This window comes from Dysidea avara, chromosome 11, assembly GCF_963678975.1.
Source record: "Dysidea avara chromosome 11, odDysAvar1.4, whole genome shotgun sequence".
Taxonomy (NCBI): Eukaryota; Metazoa; Porifera; class Demospongiae; order Dictyoceratida; family Dysideidae; genus Dysidea; species Dysidea avara.
The window spans coordinates 25298936-25323221 of record NC_089282.1 but is presented as its reverse complement, the minus strand read 5'-3'; the positions used below and the strand labels follow the sequence as shown (position 1 = coordinate 25323221).

At 37.7% G+C, this 24286-nt stretch overlaps 1 protein-coding gene, 1 long non-coding RNA gene and 1 pseudogene across 2 annotated transcripts in view; all 3 read left to right on the top strand.

Annotated features, from left to right (window-relative positions):
* The window catches only part of LOC136239146 (uncharacterized), a 223461-nt gene that overhangs the window by 77613 nt on the left and 121562 nt on the right, over positions 1–24286 (top strand). The window lies entirely within an intron of this gene.
* On the top strand, positions 188–2257 carry LOC136239194 (uncharacterized; annotated as a pseudogene).
* LOC136239141 (acid-sensing ion channel 4-A-like) lies at positions 16290–18138 on the top strand. The gene has a single exon (XM_066029882.1). The coding sequence runs from the start codon at positions 16342–16344 to the stop codon at positions 17950–17952; it is 1611 nt and encodes a 536-aa protein (XP_065885954.1). The 5' UTR covers positions 16290–16341; the 3' UTR covers positions 17953–18138.

Sequence of the window (24286 nt, the reverse complement as noted above, 5' to 3'; positions counted from 1 at the left end):
AATAATGCAAAATTTTGGTTGCTAGGGGCAACAGTTTAAAATTTCTTATTATGAAATTCATCTATTCGTCAAATTTTTTGACGTCAAAATTTCCTTGCGTACGGTAGATCATAGATAATACACTCCCCCTGGATATGAAACTAATAAGTGCCACCTGTCCCATCCTAGTTTCGCGCCCCTTGGTAAAATGGCAGCTGACGTCCAGGTGCCTGTTACTACAGCTCGGGAAGCCAACAAAAAGTTGCGTAAAGCTATTTTAAGAGTCAGTTTTGCTTCAGTTTCTTGGTTCCAATCCTCTTAGTGAAAATTGTCTCCTAAGTTTGTGGTATTTAGATGATGGCACTTTTATTGGGTCTAGGTCATCTCTCCTTGCTTTACTATCATGCTTTACTCAGTCTGGGCCAAGTTTTGGCTTGCATATCAATCTATCCAAATGTGAGTTGTATTGGCCTTCTAGAGATAGCTCTTTCCCTGAATTTCCTCATGCAATTAAACGAATTAATCCTGAAAGCAGTGGTTTGGAGCTTTTAGGGTCTCCTGTGTGGGGACCACCTACTTTTTTTGATTCTTTTTTGTCTAGTAAACTTGAAAAAACTGCACCTATTCAAGAGAAGTTTGCAGAACTTGGAGATCCTCAAATTGAATTGAATTTGCTTAGGAGCTGTCTCAGTGTTTGTAAGCTCACTCACATATTGCGCTGTGTCCCTTCTTCATCATTAGGCTGCTTTCCATCTGTGTTTGACTCTAACCTACGCAACTGTCTTAGTAAAATTTTGTGCTGTAGCATCTCTGATAATGCTTGGTCTCAAGCTACTTTGCCATTCCGGTTAGGAGGCTTGGGTTTGCGTGAGTCCCAACGCTTTTCACATCCAGCCTTTTTGGGTTCCTGTAACTCAGCCCGGATTTTGGTGTCCCGTTTAGCACCAAATTTTGATGTGACTTCCTTTTTTCCAGGTGAAAATTGTGCTATCTCCTATTTCCAAAGTCTATCCATCTTGCTTATCTTCCCAAAATGACTTACAGGCTTCCCTTGATGATCAATTATTTGCAAGCATTTTCAACACCTCCACAATCCGTGACCAGGCTTGTTTACGTGCTGTTGCTCACTCCTCTGGTGTCAGCAGTGGCTGGCTGAAGGCCATCCCTCAACCAACATTGGGTTTGGCCTTTTCTCCACATGAGTTTGTTATCGCTGTCCGTTTATGGCTGGGTGTTCCTATTTTCCCATTGTTACCACTTTGTACATGTTTGTCTGTCATAGATCAGTTTGGTGACCATCTTCTTGGTTGCTCTCATGGCCCACTACGTATCCAACGCCATGATTCTCTTGTTTCTATAGTACATCATGCTCTACTGCAAGATCACCCTGGTGTTCTCTGTGAGCAAAGCATTGCCTCTGATCAATCTCATCCTGGGGACATTTACCATCCTAATTTTACTCTAGGCCGTCCTGCTTACTTTGACCTCTCTGTCAGGTGCACAACTCAGCCTTCCTTTATTTCCGCTGCTGCATCTAAGGCTGGGGTAGCTGCTGCTGCCGGTGAGGAGGCTAAGGATGACCATTATTTGGAAACTGTTAACAACCATGGTGGTGAATTTTTTCCTCTGGTTTGCGAGTCGTTTGGTGTTTGGACACCCTTTGCTTTATCAACCTTATCCACGATTGCCAACCGTACCACTGTTAAAAGTGGTATTCCCAGACAGTTAGCAAGGAAACAATTGCTTCAGCGCTTGTCAGTTACTCTCTGGCGATCTAATGCCAAAATGATCCTGAAGCATTATGGCTTATGCCCAGAAGATGGCATAGACTCGTTGAACTAAGTTATTAATTAAGGTTGCTTTGTAGTTAAGGTAGCTAGTTTTGTAGTTAAAGTACTTAGTTTGGTAGTTAAGCTAGTTACAATTTTGTATAGCATATTTGTAATACTGTTCTTGGGTGTGTATAAAAAATTTTAGAGATATATACAACTCAGAAGAACTGAAGATATCGTCGCGTCGCTGCAAGCTGTTAAAAGAGACTATTGAAATTCTCTGTGCTGGGCCGGATGATGTAAACTTTAACGAGACATTTTATAGAGTGTACAAAGATATTGAGGAGGAAAAGAAGAAGGAGCAAGGAAAGTCAAAAGCTTGTAGAACTCTTTACTTATACCAAGCGGAGCGACTGCCTGTGCTACTGAGAGGTTTGGGAGAGGAGAGGGCTGGTAGCTGTAATGACTGCATCTTGTGGCAGGTACTCCAACCTCGTTTAATTTAGGCTGACATAATATTAAGATTGCTTGCTTCTCTTGAAAGCATTCAGTTTAATAGTGAGGGAGGTACTTGAAGAGATTCACTGCTAGTATTTGCCCGGATGCCATGCACTAAATAACATCAAAAAATCACATCAGAGTCCAATTACCTAGTCTTCATCCTAATGACATGACCACACAACTGAACTCTCTGTCCATAGGCGGATCTGAGGGGGGGCCAAGGGGTGCTGTGCCCCCCCTGGCCCTTCTCTGGCCCCCCTTGGACCTACAGTACCATATGTATACCAGAAACTAGAATCATGCATTCACACTGCATTTAGAAGTATAGAAAGCCAATTGGCAAATAGAAGACAACGCTTATAAATGTGCCTAACATTTATAGTTAAACTGTACACCGTAAAGAAAGTGAGGCAAATAAATTTGAATTTTGTGCAAGGATCGAGATACTCTAATAGAGCAGTCACTACTCTAATAGAATAGTCGCAATTCTGATGTCATCAATTTACAAATTTTACAAATCGTAACAATGTTAGCTACTCCTTATTTTGATTTGGTATACACTTTGCCATCAAACAGGTTATCTCAGATAGGCTAACCAATCTTTGTACGCATTGCAAATCATACATTTTTTAAGCTAAGCATTATCAAAAATGCTCTGAAATTCAAACCTGGGAGGTCTGATTCTTAAAATTTTCTCCAACTACAGTTTTACAAACTGTATGTCCATCGTTCATCCAGCTATATGCTGAATAAGGTTATGCAAATGAATATAACTTGTGTTCTAGAATTTCCCCATAGCTCATAGTAGAATAAACACTGTTGTGCACTAAAACTTCTTGCTCCCCCTTGGCCCCCCCCCCTGACAGTGTCTCCTAGATCCGCCTATGTCTCTGCCAGTATTAATATTTAGGTCATGTGACTGTCAAATGCAATAAAAAATTTGCTAAAATTACCATGTGGGTGGGTGACAGGAAACAAGGAATCTGCAATATTATTGGTGGCCTAAAATAATGGTTATGGATAGCTGAGTTTTTATTGTTGCTGACTGCTCTATTAGAGTATATTGATGTTTAACACAAAAATAATAAATCAAGACACACGATAGTGTGTCGTGCGGCCCAAGAAGCCGGCGCGCCACACCGTGAGTATATTAATAGGAAGAAAGAAAACGCAATTTTCACACCTATGTAGCTCTGTGATCCCTTATCCGATTGGAACCAAATTTGCTAGAGACGTGCCGCCCAGTTAGGGGAGTCTACATACCACATTTGAAGAAAATCGCTCCAGCCATTTCCGAGATACAAGCGAACAAAATTTCGTTTTAATTTCTTCGTTTTTTTCTTCTACTTCTTCATTTCGCACATTTCGCAAAATCCATCATAAAACACGAATGCGTGCTCCAATCGGGCTGAAATTTGGCACACTTGAAGGGCTCATTAAGGCGGATCTCAGTACCAACTTTGGTAGGAATCCGATGAACATTCACGGAGTTATGACCGATTATGTGCGTAAAATAAGGTCGAAGGTCTGTCACGCCTACAGGGTAAACCACTTGGAGGAATGAGTTGCAAATTGATATGTAGATGGAGTAACCATCGTAGGAGTGCCTTTTTGTGGTTTGAAGAGAATCGAGATAAAGACCATGGAGATATGACACAAAACCCAACCTGTGTCACAATTACGCAATCGATTTTTATGAATAAAAAAACTATTAGTTTTCATACCTACCAGGCAAACCGCTTAGAGCGATGAGCTGAAAATCAGTATGTAGCTGGAACAATCATCATAGAAAGTCCTTGCAGTAGTACAGAAGAATCGGATTAGAAACCACTGAATCATGATTCGAAAGCCAACTACGTGTTGCAAATGCGAGATCGAGATACTCTAATAGAACAGTCACCCTAATAGAGCATTCCGCTACGTTTATAACTTACTCCATCAAAGAATTATATTACATTGCAAGTTATTCTGTAGGGAATTCAGCTACAACCAGTTAATCTGATAGACAATTCAGCTACAGGCAAGTCACCCTGTAGAGAGTTCACCTAGAAACAAATCACCCTGTAGAGAGATCAGCTAGAAGAAGTCACCTTGTAGAGAGTTCAGTTACAAAGAAACTATGCACTATGTAGAGAGTTCAGCTGTAAACAAATCACCCTGTAGAGAGATCAGCTAGAAGAAGTCACCTTGTAGAGAGTTCAGCTACAAAGAAACCATCATGTAGAGAGTTCAGCTGAAAAAAATCATCCTGGAGAGAGTTCAGCTACGAAAAGATCACCCTGTAGAGAGTTCAGCTAGAAGAATTCACCCTATAGAGAGTTCAGCTGCAAATAAATCACCTTGTAGAGAATTTAGCTACAAACAAACCGCCCTGTAGAAAGATCAGCTAGATGAAGTTACCTTGTAGAGAGTTCAGTTACAAATAAACCATCATGTAGAGAGTTCAGCTGCAAACAAATCACCCTGTAGAGCATTTAAATCACCCTGCAGAGAGTTCGGCTGCAAACAGTTCACCCTGTAGAGAGATCAGCTAGAAGAGGTTACCTTGTAGAGCGTTCAGCTATAAAGAAACCATCATGTAGAGAGGTCAGCTGCAAACAAATCACTCTTTAGAGAGATCATCTACAAAAAGATCACCCTGTAGAGAGTTCAGCTAGAAGAAGTCACCTTGTAGAGAGTTCAGCTACAAAGAAACCACCATGTAGAGAGTTCAGCTGCAAACAAATCATCCTGTAGAGAAATCAGCTACAAACAAATTGCTGTGTAGAAAGATCAGCTACCTTGTAGAGAGTTCAACTACAAAGAAACTATCATGTAGAGAGATCAGCTACAAACAATTCACCCTGTAGAGAGTTCAGCAAGAAGAAGTCACCTTGTAGAGAGTTCAGCTACAAAGAATCCATCATGTAGAGAGCTCAGCTGCAAACAAATCACCCTGTAGAGAGTTTCAGCTACGAAAAGATCACTCTGTAGAGAGTTCAGCTAGAAGAAGTCACCTTGTAGAGAGTTCAGCTACAAAGAATCCATCATGTAGAGAGTTCAGCTGCAAACAAATCACCCTGTATAAAGATCAGCTAGAAGAAGATACCTTGTAGAGAATTCAGCTACAAACAATTCACCCTGTACAGAGATCAGTTTGAAGAAGTTCTTTGTAGAGAGTTCAGCTAAAAACAAATCACCCTGTAGAAAGATCAGCTAGAAGAAGTCACCTTGTAGAGAGTTCAGTTACAAAGAAACCACCATGTAGAGAGTTCAGCTACAAACAAATCACCTGTAGAGAGTTCAGCTACAAACAAATCACTCTGTAGAGAGTCAGCTAGAAGAGGTCACTTGTAGAGAGCTCAGCTACAAACAAATCACTCTGTAGAGAGATCAGCTAGAAGAGGTCACTTGTAGAGAGCTCAGCTACAAACAATTCACCCTGTGCAGAGATCAGCTAAAGAAGTTACCTTGCAGAGAGTTCAGCTACAAAGAATCCATCATGTAGAGAGTTCAGCTGCAAACAAATCACCCTGTAGAGAGTTTCAGCTACGAAAAGATCACTCTGTAGATAGTTCAGCTAGAAGAAGCCACCTTGTAGAGAGCTCAGCTACAAGAAATCACCATGTAGAGAGTTCAGTTGCAACCAAATTACCTTGTGAAGAATTCAGCTGCAAACAAATCGCCCTGTAGAAAGATCAGCTAGAAGAAGTTACTTTTTAGAGAATTCAGCTACAAAGAAACTATCATGTAGAGAGTTCAGCTACAAACAAGTCACTCTGTATAGAGATCAGCTAGAAGAAGTTACCTTGTAAGAGTTCAGCTACAAACAATTCACCGTGTACAGAGATCAGTTTGAAGAAGTTCTTTGTAGAGAGTTCAGCTACAAACAAATCACCCTGTAGAAAGATCAGCTAGAAGAAGTCACCTTGTAGAGAGTTCAATTACAAAGAAACCACCATGTAGAGAGTTCAGCTACAAACAATTCACTGTGTACAGAGATCAGTTTGAAGAAGTTCTTTGTAGAGAGTTCAGCTACAAACAAATCACCCTGTAGAAAGATCAGCTAGAAGAAGTCACCTTGTAGAGAGTTCAATTACAAAGAAACCACCATGTAGAGAGTTCAGCTACAAACAATTCACCGTGTACAGAGATCAGTTTGAAGAAGTTCTTTGTAGAGAGTTCAGCTACAAACAAATCACCCTGTAGAAAGATCAGCTAGAAGAAGTCACCTTGTAGAGAGTTCAATTACAAAGAAACCACCATGTAGAGAGTTCAGCTACAAACAATTCACCATGTACAGAGATCAGTTTGAAGAAGTTCTTTGTAGAGAGTTCAGCTACAAACAAATCACCCTGTAGAAAGATCAGCTAGAAGAAGTCACCTTGTAGAGAGTTCAATTACAAAGAAACCACCATGTAGAGAGTTCAGCTACAAACAAATCACCCGTAGAGAGTTCAGCTACAAACAAATCACTCTGTAGAGAGATCAGCTAGAAGAGGTCACTTGTAGAGAGCTCAGCTACAAACAATTCACCCTGTGCAGAGATCAGCTAAAGAAATTACCTTGCAGAGAGTTCAGCTGCAAAGAAACCATCATGTAGAGAGTTCAACTATAAACAAATCACCTTGTAGAAAGATCAGCTAGAAGAAGTCACCTTGTAGAGAGTTCAGTTACAAAGAAACCACCATGTAGAGAGTTCAGCTACAAACTAGTGACCCTGTAGAGACATCAGCTAGAAGAAGTTACTTTGTAGAGAGTTCAGCTACAAAGAAACCATCATGTAGAGAGTTCAACTACAAAGACACTATCATGTAGAGAGATCAGCTACAAACAATTCACCCTGTAGAGAGTTCAGCAAGAAGAAGTCACCTTGTAGAGAGTTCAGCTACAAAGAATCCATCATGTAGAGAGTTCAGCTGCAAACAAATCACCCTGTAGAGAGTTTCAGCTACGAAAAGATCACTCTGTAGATAGTTCAGCTAGAAGAAGTCACCTTGTAGAGAGCTCAGCTACCAGAAATCACCATGTAGACAGTTCAGTTGCAACCAAATTACCTTGTGGAGAATTCAGCTGCAAACAAATCGCCCTGTAGAAAGATCAGCTAGAAGAAGTTACTTTTTAGAGAATTCAGCTACAAAGAAACCATCATGTAGAGAGTTCAGCTACAAACAAGTCACTCTGTATAAAGATCAGCTAGAAGAAGTTACCTTGTAGAGAGTTCAGCTACAGACAATTCACCCTGTACAGAGATCAGTTTGAAGAAGTTCTTTGTAGAGAGTTCAGCTAAAAACAAATCACCTTGTAGAAAGATCAGCTAGAAGAAGTCACCTTGTAGAGAGTTCAATTACAAAGAAACCACCATGTAGAGAGTTCAGCTACAAACAAATCACCTGTAGAGAGTTCAGCTACAAACAAATCACTCTGTAGAGAGATCAGCTAGAAGAGGTCACTTGTAGAGAGCTCAGCTACAAACAAATCACTCTGTAGAGAGATCAGCTAGAAGAGGTCACTTGTAGAGAGCTCAGCTACAAACAATTCACCCTGTGCAGAGATCAACTAAAGAAGTTACCTTGTAGAGAGTTCAGCTGCAAAGAAACCATCATGTAGAGAGTTCAACTATAAACAAATCACCTTGTAGAAAGATCAGCTAGAAGAAGTCACCTTGTAGAGAGTTTAGTTACAAAGAAACCACCATGCAGAGAGCTCAGCTACAAACTAGTGACCCTGTAGAGACATCAGCTAGAAGAAGTTACCTTGTAGAGAGTTCAGCTACAAAGAAACCATCATGTAGAGAGTTCAACTACAAACAAGTGACCCTGTAGAGACATCAGCTAGAAGAAGTTACCTTGTAGAGAGTTCAGCTGCAAAGAAACCATGTTGTAGAGAGTTCAGTTGCAAAGAAACCACCATGTAGAGAGTTCAGCTGTGAAGAAACCATCATGTAGAGAGTTCAGCTACAAGCAAATCGCTCTGTAGAAATATCAGCTACAAGAAGTCACTTTGTAGAGTGTTCAGTTATAAAGAAACCACCGTGTAGAGTGTTCTGTAATAAATATATGTATTATATATATATATATAATTTGTACATTTACTGATAAAATATTTAAAGTATTTAACATCTACTTCATCTTTTCTTCTTCCTGTGGTAAAGAAAAGAAAATCCCCAAAGCCGGCCTATGGCCGGCTTTGGGGTATACAAACACAAAAAGAAGTGAAATCTAATCAAAAACAGCTAAGCTTTAAAAAAAAGGTGCGGCCCCAGAAAGGCCATGGTGAAAAAAGATGTGAAATCCAAGGTGGCGGCCAAGAAATGGCTGTGATGGTAAGTTAATGGTAAAAATTTTAATAACGACAATTCAGGTGAATTTCACCTGAATTGTCATTATTAAAATTTTTACCATTAATTTTATTATTATTATTAACACTTTACAGTGACCAGCACTGAAGGCCTACAGCAACATGTGCTGCAGCCTTAGGATTACCTAACATAATTAACCTACCATCACAACCATTTCTTGGCCGCCACCTTGGATTTCACATCTTTTTTCACCATGGCCTTTCTGGGGCCGCACCTTTTTTTTTAAAGCTTAGCTGTTTTTGATTAGATTTTAATTACAATAACCAATGCAGAAGGGAAAGTGGCATGCAGGCGGGTAATGGGAAGCAAGTAATGGATAAGTACATATATACAGTATATATTGGCCATATTCTTGCACTTGTTTTTATATTTTTTAATGAATGGGCTTCAAATGCCATGCACTTTCTGTTAAACACGTTAATCATTGCTTGTGACCACTGAAAAACTTTTACTGAGTAGCAGGTATTGTTGTATATAATGTAGTGCAGTGGAACCTCGTTATCCGGACCCCACTTATTCGGATTCTTGGTTAACCGAACCACGGAAATGACTGCTCTATTAGAAAGTGACTGTTCTATTAGGGTATTTGAAATACTAATATTTCTATTTTATACTTAAGTTTGAGAGATACAGACTTTTCAGACTTATGGACCATCCCTGGTCCCAAAGGTTTGGATAACTGAGGTTCCAATGTATTATGGTACCAGACACTAGTTATCATCAGGCTTGTTGTAATTACACACCAAAAGTAATCAGTACAATTACAATTACTTTTTTTCTTTTTTTTATTATTTATCTAGGACCGCGTCACATACAACCAAGTACATACACCAACGTGACAGCCCCCCGGTGAGGCTATTAGGTGGTGAATGCATTATCTCCAAATCAACTCAATATGTCACAGTAGTGACAGATATAACACAATAGAGGCATCGTAACTAAAGGCCACCAGTAGCTAAGTGCCAGTACATCATTGGTGTGGTAATGGCACAGTGATGTGTACAAAGTATATGTATACAAAACATACAGGAGAGAACTATACATTATTGCAGTATTGTATGCAGCAATACATTATAGGCAACATCACCATGCAGATAAAAATTATTAGCCAATATACAGCAATGCATATCAACATCAACTAGAGCTAAGTAAGGTTCATCAGTGATGTAGCAATGGCACAGTGATGGGTGACACACTATAGTTATGCATACACAACTTTCAGGAGATAGCTACACAATGCTGTAGGCGTATGCAAGCCAGATGAACCAGATAAAGGAAGACAGCCAAGCCACTAGAGCCTAGTAGCTACGCCAGGTGAAGGCAAAAAAGAATAAGCACGTATTGAATTGCCTGACACCAACACAAAGAAAGTTCGCCATGCCAGCTGCACAAGACAAAATTGTTTACTTGTATTTTATATGTAACTGTAAGCTTATTGTAAAGAGCGTGGCATATGTCAGTTTAATGTTTTCTTGTATTGTTTATTTACGTGAATGAATCCACTGGCAGCTGGCATGGAGACTTGAGATGTTACAAACATAAAACTTACTTGTAATCTTCTTGTTTACACGAGTGGCTTCTGGCTCTCCTGCACGGGCATCACTAATCTTCTTCGCGCAATATGTAAGTAATTAAGCAAGGGTGTGGTACTGGGCGTTATATAGAATTACACGTATGGTCAGGTCATCAGCACAAACAGGAGCGATGATTATACGTCTGTGCCTTCATTCACAGGCGAATCTATCCCCGGTTAGTTCATGTCTCTAGGCCTCGTAGTTTTCTCAAACATTAATTATTGATTATTTAATTATTTATTTATGACGTAATTTTAACCGCGTTTCGTATTATTCTTAGCAGTGTTGGGAGTAACGCGCTACTTATGTAACGCGTTACGTAATATTATTACTTTTGTGGTAACAAAGTAATATAACGAAATACGCTATAAAAACAGGTAATATAACGCAAGCTACTTTACTTACAAATGTAACGCGTTACCTAAGTAATATAGTTACTGTAACGAATCTAATATTACGTAATATTATTACTACAAGTAACGAAGTTACTAATCTCGTTAGTTATCCTCTGAGTAATGCCTAGCCACAGCGAAGTAACGAGGCCTACTGAATGAAGCTTATTCATCAGCTTCTTACTTATAACCAAAATTAGCATATTGTCCAACAGCGCAATCATGTCACGTGATAAGGTGGTAGTTTCACACGTGACAGCTTAAGGCTGTGGACACAAAGTAATATAATATGTAATATTATTACAGTTACTTTATTTTATGGGTAATATGTAACTGTAACTAAATAGTTCAGTTGCAAGTAATATGTAATATGTAACTAGTTACTTTTACAAAGTAACTTGCCCAACACTGATTCTTAGTACTTGGTTGTATAATAATGCTTTACAGCACAAGTGCTGAAGGTCTGTAGGACACCTGGTCCTACAGCCTGCTCAAAGACTTTACCTACTTAGACTTTAACTACTTAAGGTGTGTTTGAAAAGTTGGAGAAAGGAGAAAAAATCCATGACTGGACCTAGGTGGCCTCGAACCTGCAGCCATCCGATTTACGCTCGAACGCTTACAGGAGTCTACCAGGTGGTCAGGATGTTTTCTCCTTGTTATTTTCATGTAATTATATCCATAGGAATTCTAGAGAGTAACTCATTATCTCTTTGAAGACAATCTAATGATTACAATTACAATTACTTCAGAATGCAAAATAATGATTAGTAATTACAATTATTTTTCAATTACTGTACAAAGTACATTGAGGACAACAATAACTTACAATTCACCAGCATTCATTTTTAGGTATATCAACTGTTCAAAATTTTTTGGTAATAGTCTACATCTATTTGGTCTGAGAATATTGCCGCTATGGCTAAATACGCATTCAATTGGTGCAGATGTTGCTGGGACTCCCAGCATATTCTTTGCTATTGTACTTAAAATGGGATATTTCTTTGCTTTTATTTTCCAAAATTTTAAAGGGTTTTCATCTTGTGTAAAATCTGTGTCATCTAGATACATTTTAAATTCTTTCTCTACTATTGAACCTTCTAAACTATCCTCTGTGTTTGAGGTATCAGTATCCATAAAGCTAAACAATTTTCTTTTCTTAGATGGTGGCTCTGCTGATTCTACTTCTTTTCCACTTGTTTCTACTGTAGGCATATGATGAGCATTGTCACTATCTAAATTTTTTTCTCATTTCTCTTAAAACCATTTCTTCAATGAGTACCTTTTCACCTGATCCTGTACACCATTTCAGTTTAAAAGAAGGGTCCAGCGTGGCTGCAATGCAGTAAAAGGAATTTCTTTCCATATGTCCTAGGCGCTTCTCTAGACTCTGGAGCAAAGTGGTTATTATTTGTTGATTGTATCGACTGGTATCTTGAACTTTCTTTACATTTTGAATTATGCCATAGTAAGATGGAAGGGCCATGCTAACTGATGAATATTTCTCTCCCTGTAATAGATCTGTGGCTATTTCAAATGGCTCAAAGATTGCTACAAAGCTTTTTAGAATTGCTTTTTCATGTGAAGATAACTGTAATTCTTTCTTTTCTGTGACACCTTCAAGGTTTAATTCCAATATTCTTCTTACCATCTTACTTAGTTTGTTAAGAAGTGAACTCATTTGTTTTGAATTCTTAAGGCCGTCTTTAACTACTAATTGTAATGTATGTGCAAAGCAACTAAGTCGGTCACCACGATGAACTGGGATTGAATCAAATGCATTGGTCACAAAAGTGCTGTCCTCATCTTCATCTCCACTGTTATCATTTTCATCAGTGTCATCATCCTCACTGCTACTTGAATACTCATTTGTCTCTTCAGATTTATCCTCATCATCATCATCATCATCATTAACAATTGTCAGCTCATGAATCATTGGACCAAATGCCTTAATCATGTTAGAGGCATTGTCAGTTATAACTTTGAAAACTTTTGTTGTGATGCCATATTCTTCAGTAACGCTTTCATACTCCAAAGATATACTGTCACCAGTATGCCTACCTTTTATTTGCTTACAACACAATAAAAAAGATTTTAATTGCCAATTACTGGATACGAAATGACAAGTAATTCCCAAGTACCCATGCATCCTTCTGCTACTCCAAATGTCCAATGTTACAGAGCAAGATTTAACATCTTCAAGCTGGTCTTTTATAGATTGTTGCACAATTTGTACCTTTTCTGGAACAAGAGTATACTGTAGACATTGTCGGCTGACCATGGTATACTTGGGCTCAAGAAGTAGAATCAAATTCCTAAATCCTGACTTTTCAACAATATGCGTGGCAATTATATCTCTTATAATCATTTCCATAATTTTATTAGTTATAATTTTCTGCCTTGGGTAGTTTCTATTGTATTTGTCATCATCTGATGAAGTCTGATAATCCGTAATAAGGGTTTGGGGCTGTTTATCACCTGCTTGTACTTTTTTTTTCTTTTCTTGAAAACATTCATATACCTTTGGATGTTTCTAAACAATTTTTATCTAATAACATACTAGCTTTCACTATATTGCTACCTACCTTTAAATGCTTTATGAAGTTAGAGGTTACACTGACTTGTCCTTTGATTTCTTTCTTACACTCTTTACAAAATGCACTGACATTTCTAGTTCTTGAATCTTCAGAGTAGTTTTCGTAAAACTCAAATACGCTTGTTTTATTTTTACTCATAATTCTATTTTGTTTACAGTTTAAACTGAAGATCTGTGTAAGAACTCACAGTTATGTACCCCATGGGCATCCCATATTGTACATGTTGACATGTTCATTACAATTGACCATGGTCAACAACTATATACATGCCAATAATTTCAATAATGTACTGTAGTTGCATGGGCAACATGTCATAAACATGGGATTGTATACATAGTCACTAGTCAAGTTATGGTGTAGTACTTTTGTTTAGCATAACTTTGATTCCTTACATTTAATTACATAATGATTACTGACTAAACAGCTAATTACAATTACAATTACCATTACTTTTATGCTCAGTGAGCAATTACAATTACAATTACTTGAAAATCACTAATGATTAGTAATTAATTACAATTACAATTACAACAAGCCTGTTGTATAGTAGCATACACTATAGTAATTGTAAATCAATATTCATTTAGGATATTATACACTGTATAATTACCCAAATAGTGCCATTAACTATTACGTACATATATAGCTATACCATGTGCAGGGAGCAATTCCATAGAAAACCCTTTTTGGAATTAGAGCCTTAATATTACTTTATGAGCTGCTGTCAAGTTTTTCTCTAATTCAGTATACCAAAATCAGTGAAATATTATAAGTAGCTAGGCTGCATTTGTAATTACCATGTTTCAGCCCCTTTCAAAAGTCTGGATCCGCCCCTGATGTGGCATGACTAAGGAGTGCATCATTAATATAGAAGAGATATATGCTAGCATGACCTCCATCATAAATTAATATAGCTAATCAACTTTAATTGATTTAGTTCCATGCATTAATACATGCATGATGTTTGTGTTTTAATCTGCTTATAACTATCTGCAGCTGTGCCAAATTCAAATTTGAGCTTAGTTTCTTGTGATTTCTAACCACAAATAGTCTAAGTGCATCAGGATTCACTGATTCAGTCTTTTCACAGTTGGCTACTACCCGATTGATTTACTTTTGTATTGCATATAGGTGTCACGAATGTATAGCTAATTGCATGTTGTCATTCACTTCGTACTTTCGTGCTGCCTAAACAGCCTTTTATTAAAGAAAAAAATCTTATCTCTTGGTTAAAATCTTCTGGTGCCATAGGCTAACTTGTTGTCTCCCTGCCGGTCCCTAGAGGGATATTGAGTACAGCAATCACGGCACGTGATCTCCCGGTTCCCTGTTCCCAGTTTTACCACGCAATCTCCTGCTCCCCGGTTTTACCAATATCCTCGATATGGTTTTGTTGGATGAAAGAAGACACTGAAACAGCCTGATTGAAGATAAAAGAAAAGACAAGGCGCACACTCGTCGGAACCCCAAAAGACTGGTGAGTTTGTTGTTGTGGTGTAATTTCCGCCGTAATATGCTGGTGACCGTGTGCTGCTTCATTTGGGCTCTAGGCTTGCAATTGTGGTCAGGCAGTGAGTGAGTGAGACGAAATTTAAGAATTCTATATCCGACCGCCAGTAAGCGTTTTCTTGTTTTTAACACTACATTTGATGTTAGGTGGGCTAGTATTATTCCGTAAAGGTGAATTTCGTCGTATAAGAAGTTTCTAAGCTGGTTTTTAAAGGTGGTATTCTTGGCGGCGCGCGTCATTTTGATGCAAACCCTACTTAAACAGTACTACCATACTGTTTGATACAAATTAAATATAATTGCTAGTTTTTGTTTGAACTGATCAATATCATTAGAGTCAATCACATTTTGGGGTAGATCATTCCAGATTTTGATTGCCGAAGGGAGTACATATAAGAATCAATCCTTGTCATTGGTTGTATAAATCTCATATTATGACCGTCCTCTGGTACTATGCACAGTGGATATGGGTGTCAGAAACAGATTTGCTGGGATATCAACAAGGTGGTTAATTATTTTAAACATTATTATGGCTTTCAGTTCATCTCTGCATTGTGCAAGTGTAGGCCAATTAAGGTCTGTAAGCATTTGCATGACACTAGCATAACGGGAGTAATTGCTGGTCACAAATCTAGCTGCTTGTCGTTGTGTTCTCTCAATCATATCACTCTACATTACTTATGTATGTTTATACTCTAAATGTCACCAAACAAAACCTCCAACAACTACCAATATAATTTTAACTATGTAATTAATATAGTTAATAATTATTGTACATTGTTATGGCTGTTGGTTGCTACCAACAGACTTTTGGTGTTTTTACACCATAAAGCAAAAAATATATAAACAATAAATAATAATAGTTTCAAGCAACAGATCCTGTCCTTGTTAGTAATCCTGATTCAATGACAAAAAGAAGAAAGGATCAAGACTAAGATCACCTACATAGCTAGCTGCATTAAACTACTCTAATAAAACAATCACAAAGATGGAATGGAGTTGCAGTACTGTGGAATTACTTACACTGCATGCTTACAATGTTTCACTATGCCAACATAGCTAGATCTAGAATTGTGGTAGTCTGTGTTCTCTCAGGGGCGGTTTTAGGAGGGTTTCTGGGGTTTCCAGAACCCCCCTCTGAACTACCGCGCACCCCATTCGTCTGGGTGATAAAAAATTACAGAGAGTTATACATACTGCCATATTATGGCTTTTTTTTCTATTGGCAAAACTTCATACTTTTACCTCTGAAATCACCTTCACAGCGTTTGCGACCTTTGTTTTTCCTGGTCTTCAACTTGCAGCTAGGCTGAAGTTGCAATTCCAGAGAACCAGAAACCCCCTCTGAAAATTTCTAGATACGCCCTTGTCTCTCTACTCAACATCCGAGTACTGAATATACATCATGATAGCTAAGTTATTATTTATCTGATGATCTGTCAAAATACAGGATGACACCAAAAGGCAGAGCCTGTACAAGGGTGTTTCCTGGAGTGTTCCAACAAAACCCGGATAACGTCCTTTACTGAGCGTGGGACGTATTCGGGTCCAGATTCCACTCTAGTTCATACACGCACGTGAGAAAAGCGATGCTATAGTAACAAGTAAAATGCTCGCAAGTTAGTGACTGCTTTTAAATTCAGATTACTCAAAAATCTATGTCAGTATTGTTTCATTATGGAAGAAGGAGCTACAGCGTCTCCAGCCCATAGTAACCAAGATAGTGACAACGATGATTTTACAATAGATTTTATCTCGGAAAGTGATGCTTACCAGTCTTCGATTAGTGTAAATGAAGCGACTAACGAAAACAAAAGCAAGGTGCAAGATGAAGAATGCTTCACAACGATCAGAATTTGGGATAGTATTGGGAGGTGTTCTGCCCACTCGTCGTTTCACGGAGTACCATTCCTTACTGCTCACAGACAATTCAACATGAAGTTAAAACTGTGGATTGTGTTTGTATTAGTTGCACTCGTTCTAATGCTATTATCACTTGGTGCAATTAGTAGCACGTTTGTAACTGGAGGGACTTATCTCGCCTCCAGTTACCACTTTCCAAAACAGATGAAGTTTCCTGCAATAACTTTATGTAATTTTAACCGTTTTAGAGCATCAGCTGTTCTCACAAACAACATGTCCTTGGAACAAGCAGATCTATTACTGGCATACCTTTCAAACACCGTTGGCATTAGGTCCTTACCTGTTTCATTCTTCACTAGTTTTGCACAGCAGTACGATGCAGCTCGTGGTGGGAACAACACTCCATTTCAAGACATGGGACATACAATTGAAGCTATGCTTCTTTCATGTACATTTGATGGTAGACCATGTTCAGCGCAAGACTTCACAACACGACCGACGAGTGTTGGTCTGTGTCACACTTTTAACCCAAATGGAAACTTTACCCCTTATCGTGTTAGCAGACCTGGATACAGGTATGGTTTGCTACTTAAACTGAATGTGGAGCAGTATGAATACTTCACATCTACTGCTAATTCAGCAGGAGTCAATGTGTTTATTCACGACCATGATCACTTTCCATACATCGGTACTCATAATAGGTTATTGATATCACCAGGTGTAAGGACACAAATGATAATCACAGAAAAAAGATATCGACTACTATCTCCCCCAGATGGACAGTGTAATGATCATGTCACTCTGACATATTTCAAGAGTTACACTAGAGAGTCATGTCTGATAGAGTGTGAGACACAACTTACCATCAGAGAATGTGGTTGTAAGGCTGAGTACATGCCTGGAAGTACCCGCACTTGTACCCTCAATGAAACTATTTATTGTCTTGTACCTTATAAACGTCAGTTCCAACAAAAGTACTGTAACTGTCCAGTACCTTGTGAAAGTGTGGAGTATAACATTAAACAATCCTATGCCAAATACCCATCGCCACATATGATTGATGTATATAATAACAGCTATTTCCTCCAAAGTGGAGTATTTCCAATTCCGGACAATGCTATCTCCACTCACACTTATCCAAATGGCACTGTGCTCTATTATTTACCTTCCTGGATCAGTCGACAAGGTCTAGCAGACAATCAAATAAAGTTTATAATATATTACGATGCCTTGGAATATATACAGATTAGGGAAGAGATACAATACACCACTTTTAGATTCATTGCAGATTGTACTGGACTGACAAGCATTCTCATTGGAACTGGCTTCCTGTCATTCTTTGAGATACTAGAACTGATTTACTCATTCTTCAAGCCAAGTGATAGCACGTCTATAAGAATTAACAAATATCAATCATTTATGTAATTACATATTATGGATTATACACATCATTATTGGACTTGTGAGTGTAATAAGTTTAACAGGATGGCGGGATCAACATGTTTTTCACCTACTGGCTGTAAACACATACAACTAACTTAGCCTAGTTTCTAGCCTGTTGCACGTCAGATGCCCCTGATGAAAACATTTTTTGTCTCACAACTGTCATGATGTAATTACAATCAACACCCTGTAATGACTTAGTACATTGTACTCAAACCTTGATCTTTTGTGTGCAACAATTAGCTAGCATTTGTTAAGGTACATAATATGCTTGCCTGTGCATGTTCTGGGTGCACATGGAAATTGGATTATACTGGTATAATTGTTAAGAGTTATGGGAAAGGTGAAGGTCATTATAGTATAGGTTTTTGTGTGTTACAGGGTATGCATGTTGCACTGGTCGCAGCAGTGTCAAACAGGGGTGGATCCAGGGGAAGGGGGGTGCAGTAGGGTAGTAGGTGGGGGCACAGTCCTCCAGAAACTAAAGCTATTTCATATGTTTCAGGACTGAAAATTTTGATGTAGAGCAGAAATATCTAAATAATGAATACTGCTTCAGCTATTGAACAAGAGTTGTAAAGGATATAAGTGACAATCATGAGTATAGTCCAGCTATTATGAGCCTAAAGAATCACCTACAAAGGACCATGTGCTCTTCATAGAGGAGTCATAATTATATGGTAGGCCAGCTGCAGAGGTTTACTCAAGATCTGCAGCAGGATTGAGGTACTCTAATAAAGCAGTCATCCTAATACAACAGCCATGCTCACACATGTACACTTATTCTAAAAGCAAACAAACTTAAAAATGGCAATAAAGGATTACATTTTAGATTTAAACATTACCACCATTTGCTTGCATGTCGTATCTTTTATCCCAGCCCTGATGGCGCTTCCTTCCACCCCATGTCTCTAAAGGTAAGCTTAAAAATGTTATTGTAAGAATAATACAGAAATGGTACTGGTGAAAACTATCTGCATGGTGCCATTTATATATAGTATGTGCTGTTGTACAGACACAGTACAGTGGAACCTCACCCTTTGGAACCAGGGATGGTCCATAAGTCTGAAAAAGTCCATATCTCTGAAACTGTGTATAACCTTAGAATCACATAAAGAATATTGTCAGAAATTTGTAGTACTGGTCTCTCCTCAACCATTTACAAGATGGTATCAGTTAATATGTATGACATGTTTGTAATTTAAAACCACGGGTGCTACTTCGAAAAATTATTGAGACTGCACAAATGAAGCGTCATCTGACAATGTAGTACAGTCTGTTAACTGTAGGATCATATACTGTACTAAAAATAAACAGCTGAACTCTTGAAAAAAAATCTCACTAAGAATCCCAGTTGATCAACCCACAATCAAACAGTGAAACGCCACATGTACAATCACTATAGTTATACAGTGTTACCATTTGAGACTGACTAATAGCATCCTGATTGTCAATTTCCACATTAACTTATGATAATACGATAATACTAAGGGATGACACTTATAGTCCAGCGCCTAAGCCAAATATTCGTTCACTTTTTGATAAAAGTACCAATTTTTTACAGGGTGTATGGAGCGTGCACTAAGTGTTTTAAGAAGGGGAGGCACGTAAAAAGTCCTCAGGAACACCCCTTTTTGCACCCTGACAAGAAAACCATTTGTTACTATTAAAAATCAATCATGTTTCTATAAAGTTAACTGCTGGGCCTAGTATCATAGTAGTACAAAGCATACAGCTGGAACATAATAGCCTATTAGTAATCTATAAAAAAACAAATAGTTTTTTCACCTAGGCAGTAAACAAAATCACTAAAATTTCCATTTGCAGGGATTCTGTTAAAGTTTTGGACCTTCAATGTTGATGATTGTGTAATACTATGTACAAGGATCATCCTGATGTGTATCGTTTCTTTATTAAAGGGGTATAACAAAAGTTATTTAATGCTAAAGTCACAGGTGGATATCTCAACAGAAAACCATGAACTACAGCAGTTCAATTATCAAGCACAGAGCTTGAACAAAAGGTCCCTTGTCCTTATACTGGGCACCACATGAAAGGTAATTAAATTTCTAGTTTAATGAAGGCAGTTGCAAGTTGTTTCAACATCTTGTTCTCAAGTTACAGCGTTTTCAATTCAGTGTAATATAGTATAAGCAAGAAAAGTACAAGGATGTGTCATAAGGTACTTCTTAGTGCTCAAAATCTCACTTCATTGGAACCCAGCTCCTTTATGCTTATTTTGAGCATTATCACAGCACTAAGAAATACCTTAATATTCATCTGTGTACTTTTCTTGCGTATGCTATATTACACTGAATTGAAAGCGCTGTAACTTGAGAACAAGATGTTGAAACAACTTGCAACTGCCTTCATTAAACTAGAAATTTAATTACCTTTCATATGGTGCCCAGTATAAGGACAAGGGACCTTTTGTTCAAGCTCTGTGCTTGATAATTGAACTGCTGTAGTTCATGGTTTTCTGTTGAGATATCCACCTGTGACTTTAGCATTAAATAACTTTTGTTACACCCCTTTAATAAAGAAACGATACAGATCAGGATGATCCTTGTACATAGTACTACACAATCGTCAGCATTGAAGGTCCAAAACTTTAACAGAATCCCTGCAAATGGAAATTTTAGTGATTTTGTTTACTGCCTAGGTGAGAAAACTATTTGTTTTTTTATAGGTTACTAATAGGCTATTATGTTCCAGCTGTATGCTTTGTACTACTATGATACTAGGCCCAGCAGTTAACTTTATAGAAACATGATTGATTTTTAATAGTAACAAATGGTTTTCTTGTCAGGGTGCAAAAAGGGGTGTTCCTGAGGACTTTTACGTGCCTCCCCTTCTTAAAACACTTAGTGCACGTTCCATATACCCTGTAAAAAAATTGGTGCTTTTATCAAAAGGTGAACGATTATGTCAATTTTAAGGGCTTATGTACTGCACTATTAGGGACCTGAACTAAATGTCTAAATTGTGTAGGTATCTGAAAGTGTCAAACATTAACATGTTCCAGATACCATGATACACACACAACAAGGGACAAAAGATTCATAATTTTAAGGTGCAAAAGTTTTCAAAGACAGGCCATGTTTTATCAAAGACTTATTTTAATGGGGAGAGGAGGTCATATGTAGCTCAGCACTAGTGGTCTGACTGTAACTTTTGGCAGTTGAATTTATATGAGTTCAAGGCTTCAAGCAAGGGAAGTAATTGTTTGAAGCACACATGAATTGGTATGCATGGCCTGGGGACATATACCCCAACATTTTAGAACTTATGATTTTCACTCCATTGCTGAGCACACATTTTTAAAAAAGACACTAATATAACTTTTTTAGAGTGATTGACCACATAAAGATGTGAAACCTACATGAGGCTGGGACTTTCCATAGTGGAACTTCAGTTATCTGGACCCTACTTATCCGGATTCTCTGTTAACCAAACTACAGAAATGACCGTTCTATTAGAGTAGTGACTGTTCTATTAGGGTAGTTGAAATAATAGTGATATTATTATTATTACCAGGTCTTTGAAACAACAAATAAATGATAGAGCCAGGAAGCTCTAGACTATAGCTAGTTGCATGTTATTGCAGGGACTAAAAAAGAGGGCTAGTTGTGGCCTAAAAGCTAGTTGTAAATGACTTTTGGCTAGTTGTAAATGGTGATTGGGCTAGTTGTAAAAAAAATAGCCAGCTGCACCACAGAAAAGTATGAACTCGAAGTTACGCATACTAATGTGTTGTACATCTTAACTGTGTTATAATTTACTACAGAGATTCAACTAAAAGTATACCCCAATATCCAAACTTGAGATAGCCTTTTCTTTTTTTAATTTTCCATTTCGTGGTCTACTCTTATTGCCTTACAATCCAAGTATAGTTTTAATTTTCTTCCTTATAGTCCACTATAAAATAAAATTGCCTTAAACAAGGCTTACATGTATGTACATGATTATGATATGCAGTTGTTAATTTTATATTTTGTCCCTTCAACTTGCTACTTACTCAACAATTTCTCTAAAATAGCTTCCAGATTCAATCTTGGCATACTGAATTTCAAAAATTTCCCTGGAGTTATACCCCAGACCCCACTAATTAGTTAGAAATCTCTACAACATTCCTCTTTACTGGAACTTTAAATATACAGCTCAAAAGTACTTACTTCAAACAGAATGTGAAACTCCCCCTCCCCCGGTCTCAAGTTAGGGATAGTTGTAAAAAATAGGTTTTTTTAGTCAATGTGTTATTGCCACTGGAAGTATAGTACAAGTGGCTAAGCAACAATTGCAAATTAACAAAAATCATTCACTTTGAGATAAAAGCACCAATTTGTTTTGTGAAATTTGAGTAAAGTACACCAAAATTTAATGATTTAATATGATATATGGACAATTTCCAACAGTTTGGTATTAGAAAAAAAAACAGAAGTTTGGAGTTGCAATAACAAAACTGTAAATGTTTGTAGAACTTATACACATATATACACTAGTCCAGAATGTAATGACTGCTTTATTAAAGTGTTTCACAATTCAGAATTCTCGACTAGGGCCCAGGCTCAACTATCAACCCACCCTTATGCCACTGTGCTATTTATTTATAATTGGGACTCTATAGGGTATCACCCTAATGTAAGTATGATTTAAATGGCTCTGCTATGTTACTCTCATGTAAGGTAGAGAATTCCATTCAGGAATCATCTTGGGGGGGAAAGGAATTGAGATATGTTTCTGTTCTGGCTTGGCAGTGAGAAAATTTTAAATTGATGATTACCTCTGGTATTTGGAAAAGATGGTGATGGGAGGAACGACTAGTAAATTATTTAATAAAAGGATTAATCTACTCTTCTTTCATCAATCTTGTAGATTTGGTAATAATGTGATGATGCAATTACAGGTCTCTTAATTCACCACAGGTTAGCTATTTGTGCAGCCCTATATCATTTCAATTCCATTATGATGATGTATGGAGGTGAATCTAGCAATGTATCTTGGAAGATTGTCCGCATTATGATTAAGAAATCATAGCATGCATGCGGTTGGCTTTATGGTCAATGTGATGATGCAAAGATAGTTTATGATCTATACAGATATAGCTATATATATAATGTTATACCTAAATGGATGTTGAGAGGTGTAGTGATGGTATATTCAAAAATACTTATGTGATGTTTTGTATAGTTACTCAAAGAATGCTACATTAATTATTGAATTCCATATGGATACTAATCTTCTTCCCAGGCTGTCACAATATATAAGATTGTTAAGATCCAGCATAAGATCATGGCCCTGTGGTGTGTGTACATGTCACTCTATAGCTAGACTAAGCAATCATGTATATCTGATTTTTGATGTTCCTAGCACAGTGCCTTGTACATCTAAGGTGTCTCTAAAAAAGATGAATGTGTTCCTTTAACCAGAAATTCCTGGGATCAGTTATGCAAAAAAATGATTGTAGCCAGCTTACTAAACATAATAGCTGTGACATGAGTGAATTTTGAAAAATCACCTATTTTGTCATGCATGAAATAATATGTTTAAGGTGGTGCTGTTTAGTGCAAGGTCCAATTAATTCAAGGAATTGAGAATTGGTTAAAATCATTAAAAGTAGATTTACACCAAGAAGTTTATTACTTAATTTTTAAATAGTGTATGTGTCAAATGCACCCATATGGGTGATTTTCCAAAATTCGGTCACACATAGTCTAGTTTGTGGATGAGATGATGGTGAGAGACTTTGTCAAAAGTGCCTCGGTGGTGAAATCAGTCAAAGATTAATTGCAGCATCAACCGCTTAATTGCAGTGAATGATCGATGGCTTTAGAAGTCATCTACAGTAAGGAGCAATTGTGTCTCACATGGATGCAATATGCCCCAAGTAACTCACCTTAATTGTAATGACTCTTATCTTATTCATTATTGTATCTTAGAACAAAGGAGCACCTTAATTAGAACTGTGCTTTCTATTTAGAACTACATGTGTGAGTATTGTTTTGAGTCAATGATAATGATGTTGCCACCTGTTGTGTAGTGACCGAAACAGCTCTTGAGACAGTCATTGTGTTAGCATCTTCCCTGGTTGTTACATGAGCGATTGGCACAGAAGCCAAACTGTGTATCAAGTAGGACCTGGTGATGATCCAGGTGGTGCACGATTTGGCATCCATAATTTTACAAAGTTGGATGCATGTCTTGGGTCAAATTTGCCATCATTTTTACAGATGGTTGCAATGTCATAGCACTAGCTAAGTAATCCAGCAAACAAAAATTACATAACTTAATAGGACCAGTATTACTGATTTCAGAG

Coding starts and splice junctions, on each gene's coding strand:
- LOC136239141 (XM_066029882.1), top strand. CDS start 16,342: ATGGAAGAAGGAGCTACAGCGTCTCCAGCCCATAGTAACCAAGATAGT.